The sequence below is a fragment of the Helobdella robusta genome (assembly GCF_000326865.2).
Source record: "Helobdella robusta unplaced genomic scaffold HELROscaffold_47, whole genome shotgun sequence".
NCBI classification, from domain to species: domain Eukaryota; kingdom Metazoa; phylum Annelida; class Clitellata; order Rhynchobdellida; family Glossiphoniidae; genus Helobdella; species Helobdella robusta.
Genome location: NW_008705176.1, coordinates 1,022,939 through 1,039,127, shown reverse-complemented (window position 1 = coordinate 1,039,127; position 16,189 = coordinate 1,022,939). Strand labels below are relative to the sequence as shown.

At 34.5% G+C, this 16,189-nt stretch overlaps 5 protein-coding genes across 5 annotated transcripts; 1 reads left to right on the top strand and 4 right to left on the bottom strand.

The window, feature by feature from the left end:
• Positions 1-129: 129 nt before the first annotated feature.
• On the top strand, positions 130-4,820 carry HELRODRAFT_102182 (hypothetical protein). Its single transcript, XM_009026482.1, has 5 exons — positions 130-631; positions 959-1,499; positions 1,803-1,905; positions 3,400-3,576; positions 4,006-4,820. Exons 1-5 carry the CDS (start codon positions 308-310, stop codon positions 4,442-4,444), a joined length of 1,584 nt encoding a protein of 527 aa, XP_009024730.1. The 5' UTR covers positions 130-307; the 3' UTR covers positions 4,445-4,820.
• Positions 4,821-5,236: 416 nt separating this feature from the next.
• HELRODRAFT_178375 (hypothetical protein) lies at positions 5,237-5,575 on the bottom strand (the record flags this gene model as incomplete). Its single annotated transcript, XM_009026481.1, has 1 exon — positions 5,237-5,575. The coding sequence occupies one exon, from the start codon at positions 5,573-5,575 to the stop codon at positions 5,237-5,239; it is 339 nt and encodes a 112-aa protein (XP_009024729.1).
• A 231-nt stretch (positions 5,576-5,806) lies between these two features.
• Positions 5,807-7,465, bottom strand: HELRODRAFT_85645 (hypothetical protein; the record flags this gene model as incomplete). The annotated part of the gene is made up of 4 exons (XM_009026376.1): positions 5,807-6,012; positions 6,238-6,345; positions 6,494-7,034; positions 7,307-7,465. 4 exons carry the CDS (start codon positions 7,463-7,465, stop codon positions 5,807-5,809), a joined length of 1,014 nt encoding a protein of 337 aa, XP_009024624.1.
• Positions 7,466-8,901: 1,436 nt separating this feature from the next.
• Positions 8,902-10,288, bottom strand: HELRODRAFT_85716 (hypothetical protein; the record flags this gene model as incomplete). Its single annotated transcript, XM_009026388.1, has 4 exons — positions 8,902-9,272; positions 9,510-9,742; positions 9,849-9,919; positions 10,163-10,288. Coding segments are annotated over 4 exons (801 nt in total), but the record flags the coding sequence as incomplete, so codon positions are not given.
• Positions 10,289-12,706: 2,418 nt separating this feature from the next.
• On the bottom strand, positions 12,707-13,500 carry HELRODRAFT_85763 (hypothetical protein; the record flags this gene model as incomplete). Its single annotated transcript, XM_009026392.1, has 2 exons — positions 12,707-13,146; positions 13,269-13,500. Coding segments are annotated over 2 exons (672 nt in total), but the record flags the coding sequence as incomplete, so codon positions are not given.
• Between the last annotated feature and the right edge of the window lie 2,689 nt (positions 13,501-16,189).

Below are 16,189 nucleotides of genomic sequence, written 5' to 3'. Positions count from 1 at the left end.
TCTCTCTCTCTCTCTCTTTCTGTGTGTGTGTGTGTGTGTGTGTGTGTGTGTGTGAGAAAATTGAAAACACTGGGCTACATTCTGCATTGCAGTTTAAGCGGTTGTGTGCATCCATCAATTTGACAGACGTCGTTGTTCTCTCTTGCGTGTGGATAATTTGTAGTTGAGTGAATTTTTGTTCAAATGTTTTTAAATATTTGTAAGATTTGTTTCAATTGTTTAAATATAATTTCGAAATAAAATACTAACAAACTTTTTAATTGATTTATTTCTTTTTCAAAATATTGTTAAAATTATTTAGAATAAAATGAATGGAAAAAGCGAAAACACACAAACGACATTTTATTTTATAAACCCCACAATGATCTGGCCAATAATCTACATCATAGTCACGGTAACCTTCATCAAACTACTCAAATCATCATCTTACGACTACATTAAGCGAGCCATACTTAACTACAATAAATATAAATTGATACCGGGACCCAAAAGATGGCCCTTCATTGGGTCGGCCCTAGAGATGAACAAGCAAAGGCCCTTTGAGACGTTCGTGAAATGGGCCAATGAGTATGGGGAAATTTGTTTGGTGACACTGTTTGGGAAAAAAATTCTTTTGCTTAGTAGTACTGAGGTTCGTTTGTTTGTTCTTCCATTTTTGTTTGTTTGTTTGTTTGTCTTTCGTTTGGTTACTAGTATTTTTTAGTACGTGCTATTTTAAAATTACTTTGAAGTATTTTCAATAACGTATCAATCAAATAAGGGTGTTACATTCAAGAAGTTTATAATCCAAAAGTTAATTATGTACTTATTAATACTACTACGGTAAGAAACTGTACTTACCATATTACTCTATTACAAATAGCATTACAAACATTTCATCATTGAAACCAGCAAACAAATTATCGGATAAATATTGATAAAATTTTTTTCCACATGCACCAAAAAACACCCGCCGTAGACATTCGAAGAGGCGTTGATAACCCGGGGCAAAGATTTTTCGGGCCGCCCTGCCCTCTTCTACAGGGCAAAGTTCATGTCAGACGGGCACGAAGACATCGTATCGACGTCACCCTGTCCAGTCTGGAAAGTTCTCCGCAAGGGGCTCCAGCGAGAGATGAAAGTGTACGATCCGAGTCAGAGAAGGATCGAATCGATCACGAACCAAATTCTGGATGAGTTGATTCAGGAGTTGGCGGATACGAACGGCGTCCCGTTTGATGCCAGAGAGGCAATTTTCACATCCCTCATCAACATGAATTGTCTCTTCATGATCGGGAATAAGTTGGATTACGGAGGTGAGAAACTGGAGAAGGTGAAATCCTTGGTGCGGATCATTTCGACAGTGATGAACATAGGAGGGCAGGGAGCGGAACTGGATTACTTTCCGTGGTTGAGATTTTTCGGAAATAAAACTTTTGCGAAGTTGGTCCAGGCGAAGGAGATGCGGAATGATGTCTTCAGTTGGATGCTCCAAAAGATGAAACACGATCTGGAAAGCAGTTAGCTTTTTTGTATAATTTCTAGCATTTTCAATATTTTGATGATTATTTTTACGTAAGAGAGAGAAAGAGAGAGAGAGAGAGAGAGAGAGAGAGAGAGAAAGAGAGAGAGGAGAAAGAGAGAGACATAATATAAATTGAAACAAATCATACAGACACGTACAAACATAATAAACATACACGAACGTGAAGGTAATAACACGCGCACAAAGTCATACAAACAAAACAAACCAGCAACCACATACAAACAAACATACAAACATACGCACACATACATACAAATACATACAAAAGATTCCAAAGAGTTCGGAGTCATGCATGGTTTCTACAAACTCATTTTGGACAATCAGCCACTATTGCAAGAGTACCACCTTCAGCTGGTTATGACAAATTTGCTGATAGGTCTGTTTATTTTTATGCCAAGTTAACAACTCTATCTGTTCTAATAAACGTTTAAACAAATATTAAACATTATTATTATTTATTATTATTTATATTATTATTATTCAACGTTATTATTTATTATTATAACTAATCTTTCTCATGTTAGCATAAAACATTTTTTTTTGGAAAAAGTTCAAAGACCAAACTCTTAAGATGTGTGTGTGTGTGGTGTGTGTGTGTGTGTATGTGCGTGTGTGTGTGTGTGTGTATGTGTGTGCGGGTGTGGTGTGTATGTGTGTGCGTGTGTGTGTGTGGTGTGTTTGTGTACAATGCGATTAATATGGTATCGTTGATATGCACACTCACACACGCACACACGCGCGCCATAAAAAGCTTATAGTATACAATCTTAATAAAAAAAATTTTTATTTGAATTGAAACAATCTTTTATTCAGCAAAATATCACAAAAATAAATTACTAGGAGATCAGAAGTTTTCACTTGTTGTTGTTGTATGTATGTATGTATGTATGTATGTATGTATGTATGTATGTATGTATGTATGTATGTATGTATGTATGTATGTATGTATGTATGTATGTATGTATGTATGTATGTATGTATGTATGTATGTATGTATGTATGTATGTATGTATGTATGTATGTATGTATGTATGTATGTATGTATGTATGTATGTATGTATGTATGTATGTATGTATGTATGTATGTATGCATGCATGCATGCATGCATGCATGCATGCATGCATGCATGTATGCATGTATGCATGTATGCATGTATGCATGTATGCATGTATGCATGTATGCATGTATGCATGTATGCATGTATGCATGTATGCATGTATGCATGTATGTATGTATGTATGTATGTATGTATGTATTTATGTATGTATGTATGTATGTATCAAATGCTAAGGTACAGGAGTGATTGTGATTTAATTTGTAAACAAGGCAGTCTGTTTTGTGTAGGTTGCGTGCAGGGTTTAAAAGTTTAACCAAACTTATGATGATCACAAGTCTGCATAATATTGTCCTATCTTAATTCTTTCTGCTACTGCTAATGTTTGCTGCATGAAATTTAACTTTGATGCATGCCAGTTTCATCTATGTATAGGATGGTTATTTCAACTTTTTTTCCACAATTCTCTCTCAGAGGTTAAGACAGGCATTCGAACCAGCTCACTGCATGTTAGGGCCAGGCATCTTAACTGTTACTTCACTGGGGAAACCAAGTTTAGTGGTGAAAGTTAATATTTGTGCTTGGGCGGAATAATGGATGGCTTAAAAGTTGAATAGATGAATGAAAATTAGTTGATTGGAGGATGAGTGAATGAATGATTGAACAATTGAATGAAAGTATGAATGAATGAATGAATGAATGAATGAATGAACGAACGAACAAACGAATGAATCAATGAAAGTATGAATGAAAGTATGAACGAACGAAGGAATGAATGACTAACTGAACGATCATCCATCTATCCACTAATTCAGGAAGCACATCCTCATCTAGGAGTTACTTTTACTCCTTCATCAACATCCTGGCTCATTACCCCAACGTCCAGGAGCTAATGCACAGAGAAATTGTCAATGTCATAGGTCAAGGTCAAAGGCCGAGTTTGGCCGACAGACCGAAAATGCCATACACCAGGGCTACGTTATGTGAACTACTTAGGTATATTTCTTAATTTTTTGTTTTATATTCCGTTTCAATTTACATACAAGCGAATAGACGCATCACACAGACACACATCTGCAATTGTTTTTGATCGAATATTTTATTTTGTTTAATTTGATTAATCTAATTCTTTAGAAATTGTACCACTCGAAAAATTTTTAAACCCCGAAATTGATAGCGAATCAAACTGAGACTTGTTACACTAACAATAGTTTTTTGAAATTTATTTTTCCGTTATGAAAATGTATCTGATTTTATTGAATCTATAAAGAGCTAGCAATAACCTTTGACACCTGATTATATTAAACCAAAATCCAAAGCATTATTTATAATCTTTTCATTTCCAAATAATTCACCGATTATTCGAAATAATGTTTTATATTTTCCATTTTGTCTCTAACAAAATTATTCTTCTCCATTCTCCAGATTCAGCAGCATCAGCCCCATCACAATTCCACACAGCACCATAACCGATACGAAAATCGGCAAATACGATATACCGGCCGGTACGACGGTATTTCTCATGCCGCGCTACATCCATCACAACACTGATCTATGGAAAGACCCTTACACTTTCGACCCCATGAGATTTATCGACCCCGAAACTAACGACATCTACGGTCCTAAATCTGAAGTACAAAGAAATTTGATGGCGTTTGGGGCCGGTCCACGGGGCTGTCCTGGCGAGGCGATTGCCACATCGAGGTTTTTTCTCATGGCGACGAATTTGATTCAGAGGTTTATCATAGAGCCCGCAGATCAGGATGCTGGAGACGTGTCGAAATGTGACCCGAGGAATTTTGAATTGGGATTGGTTACGAATCCGCCGAGTTTTACTGCAAAGTTTATCCGGAGGAGATCCTAACTACTTTACTTGATCGGATTGGTGTGTTATTGAACGTGTTCATTAGATGTACCCGCACTCAAACACACATACACAAGTACACATACATACACGTACGCACACACACACACATTTATATATATATATATATATATATATATATGCATGTATATTAATAATTATTATTGACATAACATATTATTATATCATGATTGACATATTGTTTTATAGTTATGGGCAAGGGGTTTTGTCAGGCGTTATTTCTTAATAATAATAATAACACACGTGTGATTTATCTTTCAATTCAAACGAATTCAAATATTTTCAAATGTTTAATGCTATTTTGATTCTTACACAAATTTAGCTTATAACAGTTCAAGGATGTTTACACGGCGTGACGAAAACCGTAGTATAGTTCAATTCCTGCAGCAAGTGATATTTAGATAATCATATTGAGATATAATAATGATATATCAGAAACTATTCACCAACAAAGATTAATATCATCCAACCAATATAAATTAAAATAAAATCCGAACACAACGAATATAACGAAGACAGATTTTATTCCAAACAAATTTCTATATAAAAAAAATATATTTTTGTTAAAAAAAAACAAAATAAATGCTTGTAGGTCAGTGTATAAAGTAATAATTTACAATAAAATTAATAGTTTTTATGATTTTTATAATATAACATTAATATGAAAACTCGAAAAAAAAACTCGCTCGTTTGTTTGAAAAGCCACATCCGTCAAAACAATAAATAGTAGTCAGCGATCATCATGCCACCTACATCCACATTCCACATGCATCATGACCTTGCGATGAACCTCACAGAATAACTGGGGGGTCTTGAAACCAGTCCCAACTCAACATTCCTCGGATCGCAGGATGACAAATCATGGGCATCGCTACTCCGCGGTTCCATTGTAAAATTCTGAACCAAATTAGTCACCATGAGAAAGAATCTTGCCATTGCTAAGGGTCCTCCTAGACAAGCTCTTGGCCCCCGACTGAATGACAGCAAATTTCTTAGCACTGTTGATTTACTGCCAAAAACATCATTAGTCTGTGGATCGATGAACCTTGTGGGGTCGAAATGAAAAGGGTCTCTCCATAGATCAGGGTTGTGATGGATGTAGCGCGGCATGAGAAATACCGCTGTACCGATCGGTATATCGTATTTGCCGATTCATGATTGGACTCATGCTTCCGAGTCTTTTCGGAATAGTTGAAGGAATATTTATAATAATAATTACTGTTTTTATTATTTTGAGGTTATAATTTTGACAAAAAATGTTTAGTCATAAATATTTTTAATTAAAAAAATTTTTTTTACAAATTTTTTAATTAAATGAAGAAAATTTAACTTCAAAAAAGTTTAAACAATTTTTATGAACCTGAAAATTTCACATATAGTGGCTCTGGTGTAAGGCATTTTGGGTCTGTCGGTCAAACTGGGTCTCCGACTTTTACCGTGACCTATGACATTGACAATTTCTCTGTGGATAAGTTCCTGAACGTTGGGGTAATGAGCCAGAATGTTGACGAGGAAGTAAAAATAACAGTTGAATGAGGCGGTACCCCCTGAACAAGTTGATGAATGGAAGGATGGATGGATGGATGGATGGATGGATGGATGGATGGATGGATGAAGAATTGATGAAAAACTATTAAAATATCACAACCTATATAAATAATGACAAAGTCGTAAATTACTTTATTTAACATCTAAAACATTTTTTTCAAATTATTGATATAAATTATTTATATCTAAAGATGTTTTATTTCAATTTTTCGGAATTTTCTAACTTATTAGCAAGTTTGTCATAACTAGCTTGAGGTGGTCATCACGCAGAAGGTCTTGGTTCTTCAAGATGAGTTTGTAAAAAAAATGCATGATCCCTTCTTCGCCAGTGTCTGGCCAAAAAATTTGCAAGAAAAATTTGTAAAAAGTTATTTAAAATAAAATTGCCTTTTAAATTTTATCTTGAAAGTAAATGAATCTAAGAAAATTTTTAAAACGCATAAAACATATCGTAATAAAAATGTCATTCCAAAAGCTAACTGCACTCCAAATCATGTTTCATCTTCTGAAGCATCCAGTTGTAGACATCGTTTCTCAACTCTTTAGCTTTCACAATTTTCGCAAAAGTTTTATTCCCAAAAAATCTCAACCATGGAAAAAAATATAACTCCGTTCCCTCTCCACCTATATTCATCACAGTTGACACGATGGTAACCAACGATTTCACCTTCTCCAGTTTCTCACCTCCGTAATCCAATTTATTGCCGATCATGAAGAGACAATTTATGTTGATAAGGGATGTGAAAATTGCCTCTCTGGGATCAATCGGGACGCCGTTCGTATCCGCCAACTCCTTAATCAACTCATCCAGAATTAGGTTTATTATGGATTCGATCCTGCGCTGGCTCGGGTCGTATTTCTTCATCTCTCGCTGGAGCCCCTTGCGGAGAACTTTCCAGACTGGGCAGGGTGACGTCGATACGATGTCTTCGTGCCCGTCTGACATGAACTTTGCCCTGTAGAAGAGGGCAGGGCGGCCCGAGAAATCTTTGCCCCGGGTTATCAACGCCTCTTCCAATACCTGTGCAAGATAATTCATTTGTGTGGAGTATAATACATATTACACTGGTACTGGTATACAGCGTGTTTTATGTTATTTTCATTCTATTTCTATTACGTCTAGGTGTTCGAAGCTGCTATTGAATTACCTATATGTATGTATTGTATGTGCTTGTGAGATAGAGAAATGTAAATACTATCATACTATTAATACTATATGTAATAAAAAATACACATTGAAAAACATTACTTTGAATGGTTAGTTTGAAGAAAGAAAAATACACCCCATCTAACCTTGCTACTACTAAGTAACAGTATTTTCCTGGCGAACAGTGTAACCAAACAAACCTCTCCGTACGTCCCGGCCCAATTCATAAAAGTTTCAAACGGTTTCTTCCGATCCAGCTGAAACGCGCAACCGAAAAACGGCAACCCGCTTGGGCCAGGTATCATTCTGTATCTCCGATAGTTTGATATCATTCGGTGGATATATTGATAGACGAATGATATGGATATCTTGATAAAAACTGATAGGATTATTATCAGAAAGGTTGTTTCGATAAGCGGATAGTGTAGAGTTGATGTAAGTGGCGACGTATTCATAGTACCGCCATCCATCTTTGTCAGATAATTTCAGAAAAAATTCTTTCAAATAAGTTTTTTCATAAAATTTTCTTCGGCACAAAAAAAACAAACAAACCAAGTGACGAGAGTTAACCAGACATTTAAATGTTTTAAACACTCATATATATATATATATATATATATATATATATATATATATATACTTAAACACACGTACACACACGCACACACACGCACACACACGCACACACATGTACACACACACACAATTTTGAAGCGTAGTAACATATCATTAACATCTAAGTATTCTTATATTTAGGTCATCCAATTCCATTTCATTCTAGACATTTGGCTTTTGTATCTTTTTAATTGTTATAATAATAATAATATTATTATTATTATAACATAATTTTATTATTATTATTAATAGTAGTAGTAGCAGCAACAGCAGTGGTAGTATTAGTTGTTGTTGTAGTTATTGAAGTAGCAGTAGTAGTAGTAGTAATAGTAATTGAAAAAGTAGTAGTAGTAGTAGCATTACTAATATAATTTTTAATTTTACCGATGTTTATTGAAAAATTACTTAAGTCTTAAGGTTACAAGTTTTTTATAAAGGTTTTTGACTTAACATTATGCCAATGCATACGTGATTGTATAACAATGAATAAGTAACGAACGAACGAACGTACGAACTTAACGAACGAACAAACGAATGAGTAAACAAACATATTTGTAGCAAGTGTGTGTTGTGTATGTGTGGTGTGTATAATATGTGTGCACGTGTGTTTGTGTGTGATAAAACACGAAAATTTGCTGTTTTCAATCATCAACGAACCTTCACAAACAACGAACACACGTGCGTGCAGTTTGAACCATGCACGTGACGTGTGAGGTGAATGTTTTGCATATAATAATTGGTGAAGTTTTTGAACTTTGTGTGTTTTTCCAACGAGTTACACGGCCGCAAGATAGTCTAATGGTAAAGGTGCTTGTTACTGTTGTTGTAGGGTGTGGGTTTGAAAACCAAAAGAGCAATTGAGAGATGGATGGATGGATGGATGGATGGATGGATGGATAGACTGATTAGTATAGATTTGGGAAAGATTAAGAATTGGTCGTTTAGAAGTTATAAGCGAACGAAATTTATTCAGTTTGTTATTTAACAAAACCGTAGTCAGTTTAAAAAAATTGTGTTCAGTGTAAAATAGTTGAATAATTTTTCGGATTCCAATATACGCTTATAAATAAAGACACACACACATACACACAAACACGCGCGCACACACACACACACACACACACTTTTATCCCAGCTTAAACAAAAACATCAACGCAAAATACAGCGGCAAATGTATCAGAGTGAACTTAAACAAAACTTTAGAATCCGGATTCGTCCCATTCCTATAAAAACGCCACGACAACTCAACCAGTCCCAAATTAAGGGGTAGCGCCAGAACAAAAAACGTCCAAGTTGTCAATTGAAAAATGGGGAAAGCCACCGTGATAAACATTAGACAAATGCTGAACTCAAGGTTGGTATTTTTACAAAGCTGCGGGTCGACCACGGACATCATTTTGTAGCCCGCTTTGCCGTAGTCCCCTCTCAAATTCCAACTGAGAGAGCAGAAATGTGGAAATTGCCAGGCGAAGAGAACCCCTGCTAGTAGCCAAGCACCTAAAAAATGTTTGTTTTGGGAAAATTTATTTATTGCAATCAAAACCAAATTAATGAAAAAATTTTGTTTTTATTTTTAACGATTAACATTTTAGTTAATTAATTCTTATTAATCTCATTTTAATTGTTATTTATTTTAAAATTCATTTGTTAAAATCAAAATAATAATAAAAAAAACTCATTTTCTATTTTTGATCCTTGATCGAAATTTTAATCACCCTCAAACATTTAACCCACCCAGTCCCAAACTTCCTGTGGCGGCGGTCCACCCCATCATGGGAGGTACCGCTCCCACTACGGACCCTACCCAGGTGTTTGCCACGCTCGTACGCTTCATCGGGGTATATACGTGCGTGTACAGGAAGATGTTGGACACCCCTAAAAATGACGTCAAGCCGTTTGATCCCGCCCACAGAATTAAACCTCCAATGAAACCGCAGAGAAAGGCGAAGTTCATAACTTGCTTGCGTCTGATTGGTTGATAGATTTGGTATGAAACACGATTATTTAATTAATCAATCAATTATATGAATAAATCATTAGATAAACTATGCGAAACAAAGTTATGTTACAAACCCAAGAATTTTTTGGACGATTGGTCTGTTCTTCGTTCGGTTCATACGCGCGTCCAAATCAACTTCCAAATACTGGTTGGTTATTAAAGTACATTAAATATTAACATCGATCTAACTAGTTCTTAATAATTTAATTAGTTAAAAATTTGATTAATTAGTTCTAATTAATATCATTGAAATTGTAGTTTGTATTTACAAAAATAATTACGATAATAGGAGATACAAAAATACAGATCCATTGTGTGAGCAAACTTCGAACAGAAAAATTTATCACACCGTTCATCTGACCTGACCACAATTGACCTTTGACCTCACCTGATTAATACTGTTGGCAGCACTCGAGGTCAAGGTCGTCCCCACAGCGCACGATAGGAATGACACAAATCCAGGATTCGTGGGAGCCATGCCGTACCCGGCTATGGCGGACATCGATACAAGGGCTTACAGTTTTGAATGAAGATTTTAACTTTTTTTCATCAGTTTTAGTAAAACTTAATTTAACTAATATTAAATTATTAATTTTTTATTATAAAACAACGAATATTATTAGTTAAATACAATCATCATATCTATAAAAGAGTCTATAAAAAGTCTATAAATTTCGTCCAGCCAGTAATCGAACCAGACCACTGCGCAGTGACTACAACGACAATGTGAAACACGGCGATTTTATCGCAAGAGCTATCTGGTAAACCATTCAAATAACCATTTTCTTATCAACTAACCAGTTAAACGAAATTTAGCCAGTTCTAGATAAGCTTTCAAAAGTTGTCTTCTGCCAGCAGAAACAGTTTCACATTCGGTGTTTTTGGTAATTTGATGTTTTTGTGATTTTTCATTTAAGTTCTTTTCAAGAGTTGCCATTGTCAAAATTGTGGATGAGTTGAGATAATGGATATTATTATCAGTGTCGTTATTGACTGGCCAGTGCTATTGTTGTTTATGTTAGTATTGTTGTTGTTGTTGATGGTCTTCTAATGTTTTTTAATATATTACTTATTACGATACATACATACAATATTCCAATAAGAATCAAAGTTTTATAAACTTGAAGCTAATTAATTAATCTTGAATCCAATTGAATAAGAAATAGAGAAAGATAACTATAAATTATTTTTCAAACCACAGTAGCGTTTTTACTTCGAAACAGTTTCCAACTTTAGAATTCAACAGCAATAAACCGTTTGTACGAAGAAGATAATAATTTACATGTTTAAAGAGCAAATTTGTGCCTAGAATTATAAACAGCTATCAAGAGAAGTCTTGTTATATAAATAATATGCGTGCGTGTATGTGACGTTATAAAGTCCGTACTTCTGTGTATCTGTCTCTATCTCTCGCATCTTTCACTTTTTCGTCTGACACTGTCATCTTTCAATCTTTCACACACACACACACACGCACGCACACACGCAGAAAACCACCACAAAGTACCATTCACATGACCCAAGAAAATCGAATATACGTAAACACTTCGGATGTTGTGTGTGATAAAGTGATAAATAAAAGATGCTTTTTTTAATGCAAGAAGTCTTACTAACAAAATATTTTTATTTCGTTCCTTCATTTATTTGTTCATCCATTCATTCATTTATTAATTCATCCACTTATTAATTAATTCATCAATTCATCTTTATTTCTAGTTTGCAAATTTTTTGAAAACAGTGGAACATTCATTCTCCAGAACAAAATCTCTTCTTGACAGCGGTTTAGATATATGTTCATTCGTTCGTTCGTTCACTCACTCACTCATTTATTCATTCATTCAGACAAACACAAAGATGACTAAACATATTTGATATTTTATTCCATTCGAATAATAGAGACAATTAAGACTATTTACAACAGATTTATATATACATTAGTTAGCAGCGTAGCAGCGATACAAAAAAAAAACTAAAAGTGAACCACACACACACACACACACACACACACACGCACACACACACGCATCTTCAGACAAACAGTAGCATTTCTTATAGAAATCTATTTTCAAATAATGAACGTTAAACTAAAAGATCATTGTATATACGCATATATGCATACAAATAAATCATTAATCAATAATAATTAATAATAATTAAAATACAAATAATAATAACAACATTAACAAAAATAACATAAACAGTATAACAGCGATTAACATTTCATTAGTTTCTTGGTTAATTGTATAGCTTTGAGAATCATAATTACATATATATATATATATATATATATATATATATATATATATATATATGTGTGTGTGTGTGTGTGTTTTTGTCTGTGTGTGTATGATATGTCATGCTACGTTATCTTGGCAAGATGACTACCTCAAACGACTTCTATATCTAGTTGTTAATCTTATGTAGAAATCAGGTCAATCGATCAATCGATCAATCAATCAATCAATCAATCATTTGATCGACACGCACAAACACACACACGCATATATATGTGTGTGAGAATACATGTACGAAAACCAGCTTGTCAATCAAACTATGCTTCTACTAAGAGTGTATATATCATATATAAGTTAGATGTGAGATTGATTGCGCGTGTGAAGTATATTAATAAATGAATAAGCAATAATAATAATAATAACAGTAATAATAATATTTTAAACTAAAAAAAATTGATGATCGTTAACGTTCATGATAAATTTTGATAATGAAAACTTCAACCCGCCAAAAACGTAAAAAGAATAAATAAATCAATCAATCATCCACTAAATCAATGACATAATCAATGACTTAATTAACTAATTAATTAATTAATCAATCGTTTGACAAACAAATCATCAACCAATCATTCGTCCAATCAGCCAACCAACCCATTATCATACAACAAACCAACCGATCAATCAGTCAGTCACACACCTCACTCAACTCTCACCTCTACCATCTTACCATCATTCGCACCGCCATCTTTACTGACGTCATCATCGCCAAAATGGGTTTTACTAATAATCATAAACACCAGTAGAAGCGGCAAATGCACCAAGGTATAACGAAATAGCTTCCTAGACGACGAGCTATCGCCCTTTCGATAAAAATTAAACGCCAGATAAATTAAACACAAATTTAACGGAAGTGAATCAACTGCAAAAGTCCACGTCGTTACGTTACCAACCGGAAATAGTAAGGTTAAACCGGACAACGCTAGGCTATATCTCAGCGAGACCCGCCTACAGAGATCCGGGTCGATAACCGACATCATCCGATATCCGGCTCGAGAATAGTCGGATTGAAGGTTCCAGCTGAGGGCACAGAAGTGCGGGAACTGCCACGCATACAGTACTCCGCCCATTAGGATTGCTCCTGGAAAAATTTGTTACAACGAATATGATATAAAGTATAAAGAAATGCATGTGTATGAGCAAGTATTACACACATAAATACGCACATACACATACGCACACACACACATACACAGATCCTACCTATGTCAAGTGACCCGGTGGCCGCGGTCCACCCCATTATGGGAGGTATGGCTCCTACGATAGCCCCCACCCAGGTATTCGCAATGTTTGTGCGCTTCATTGGGGTATAAATGAGGGTGTATAATACGACGTTCATCAGGCCTAGAGTTGCTGTCAGAGGGTTGGTACAAGTGAAGAGTATCAGACCCCCAGTTGTGAAGGTCAGACCCGCAAAGGTCACTGCTTGCAGTGGTCTGTGCGAGATGTTTGATTGGTTGGTTGATTGATTGGAAATAGTTAGTTAGTTGATTGGTTGGTTGTTTAGATTAAACGGCTGATTGATTGATTTGTAATGGTTAGATTACTACTACAACTGCTACTACTACAACTATTACTGCTACTACTACTACTAGTGATGGTACGATTATCGAAAATTCGATTCGATTTCGATAATCGAATCGAATTGTTCTACAATTCGATTTCGATTTTTTAAAGCGTGTATGGAAAATAAAAATATTCCACCGTTTTTTTTATTTGGGTCTATATAGCATCCATATACGTAAAATAACATAACATGTATGATGATAGCATCGTTTCATTGATCGTCGATAAACTTTAGTTTAAATTTTTTTATTATCTTTCTTTGGTTAGAGTTAAAAGTAGGTTGAATTTGAATTTTTAACGCGGGCGTTTTCCATCTTGTTTTTCGATTGAGTTCAAGTTATTTAGATTAAGTTATTTTATTTAATTTTTTATTAACGTGACACACAAAGAAGAAAGTATGAGTTGTAGTAATAAAGCTTACACTAAGGAATACAAAAAACGCAGCGTTATATATGAATATTTCACACGAAATAATGCAGAAAATGCTACGTGCAATGTATGCCAAAAGCAAGTGAAGGCTCCAACGGGAAACACTTCGAACTTGAAGCAACGTTTGCAAAATACGCATCCAAGTTTGTCTGAAGAACTAAATGCCAAAAAATCTTGCGTTGAAGAATCGAAAAAAAAAGTGCGTTAAAATTTGTTTTGTTCTTTATTTTAAAAATTGAAAACATTGCAACTGTTATAAATCTAAATTAATGAATATTCATTTAAAGTTATTATTATTTAAGTAGTTAATATATCTTGTCACTATAGGATGATAACAAAGGTCAAACTAGTATGTTTGACTATTCGACCTCTGTGAAAGAATGGGAACCGAACCATCCCCGAGCTAAAGCAGCTACTTTGACGTTGGCAAAAATGATATGTACCGACTTACAGCCTTACAGCATAGTACAAGATAAAGGTTTTGTGGCATACAGCAAGTCTTTGGAGCCGCGTTACAAGTTGCCTGATCGCCACAAACTGTCTAAAGAAATCATCCCAGGTTTGTATGAAAGTTTCAAAAAAGACATTGCAGAATCCATTCAACAAGTGGCATGCGTAAAAGACTGGATACCAAATGTCAATATTCCGATTTTTGTTATTACAGACAATGCAGCTAATATGAAGTCGGCTATGAAACAGCTCGCAACATTTCAACATTTTACATGTTTTGCACACACTACAAACTTAGTAGTCACGGATGCTATCAACAGCAATAAAGAGATAACAACGCTCCTGACTAAAGCGAGAGCTATTGTTGCACATTTTCATCGCAGCAGTAAAGCAACACAACGTTTACTGGTGGTACAAAGGCAGTTGAATCTCCCTACACACAAACTTAAGATGGAGTGCGTAACAAGATGGAATTCGACTTATTATATGATGTCACGACTTGTAGAACAAAAAGATGCATTGAGTATGTTACTGGCTTCAAGCGACACAATAGAAAACCTAACTGCACAAGAATGGAGAATGGCTGCCGATTTTATCAAGGCTCTTAAACCTTTTGAGGAAGCCACCAAGCTTATTTCTGGCACAAGATATCCAACTGCTTCAATGGTCATACCGTTGCTGAATATTTTGCAAAGAAAAATATATATTTCTTTATTAGTTTTAAATAGTATAAAATAGTTCTATATACAAATTCACCGTTAATTCCTTTAAATAAATAATTTTTTCACTGTCATAATTAAAATTTATTACTGTAAAATCAATTTTAAAAAAATATATTAGGTCAATTGATTAATTCGTTTTTTGGATTTGCTCACTATTTCTCGTCTAAAAGTTCTCTCTGGAATAAAGTAATAATAGCCCTGGATGCGATCAGAGTTGAAGCAGTAGCTTCGTCTTCGAATTTGCTAAGAACTTTCATATCAGATGATCTGATCAGGACCTTGATTGGGAAGGAACGAATGGAAAGCACGCCTTCAGAACAACTATGCTATGTGAAATGTTGACAGATTCTATTATTGTCTCTAATAGAAGAGCACAAATTTTAGCGGCAGAATCACAACTGAAGTCATGTCTGCGCTATGAAGAACCCGAGCCATGAATGAATTTGTTTAACTCTCTTTAACTCATTAGCGCCCAATGATCCCATTTGGGAACGTGTATATTTAGCGCTACATAAATTTTATATTTGCACAAGCTTTACATGTTTTGGCCAATCTATATTTATTAATAGTATATCTATGCAATACAGTCACGTGGTCTTTTGTATTGTCATCGCATGCTTTGGTAGCCATTTTAAAAATTTTGTATTTTTAAAAAAAGTTTTTAGTCTGTTTTCTGATTTTATTTCCAAGTAAGTATTATGTTTTATTTAAATTAAACTATTTTTTACTTATTCACAATTACTTCTTAATATTTTAAAATTATGAAATTAGAGGTTTATCTTAAACTTATTTTTTAAATGAGATATATGTGTTGACGTTCCCAATTGGGAACATTGGGCACATAAGGTACTATGATCCCAAATGGGAACGTAGTACCTCATGTGCTCAATTTAGTTTCTCATGATATTATAGTGATATATTTAATAATTTTTATTTTAAATTGTTTACAATTTAAGT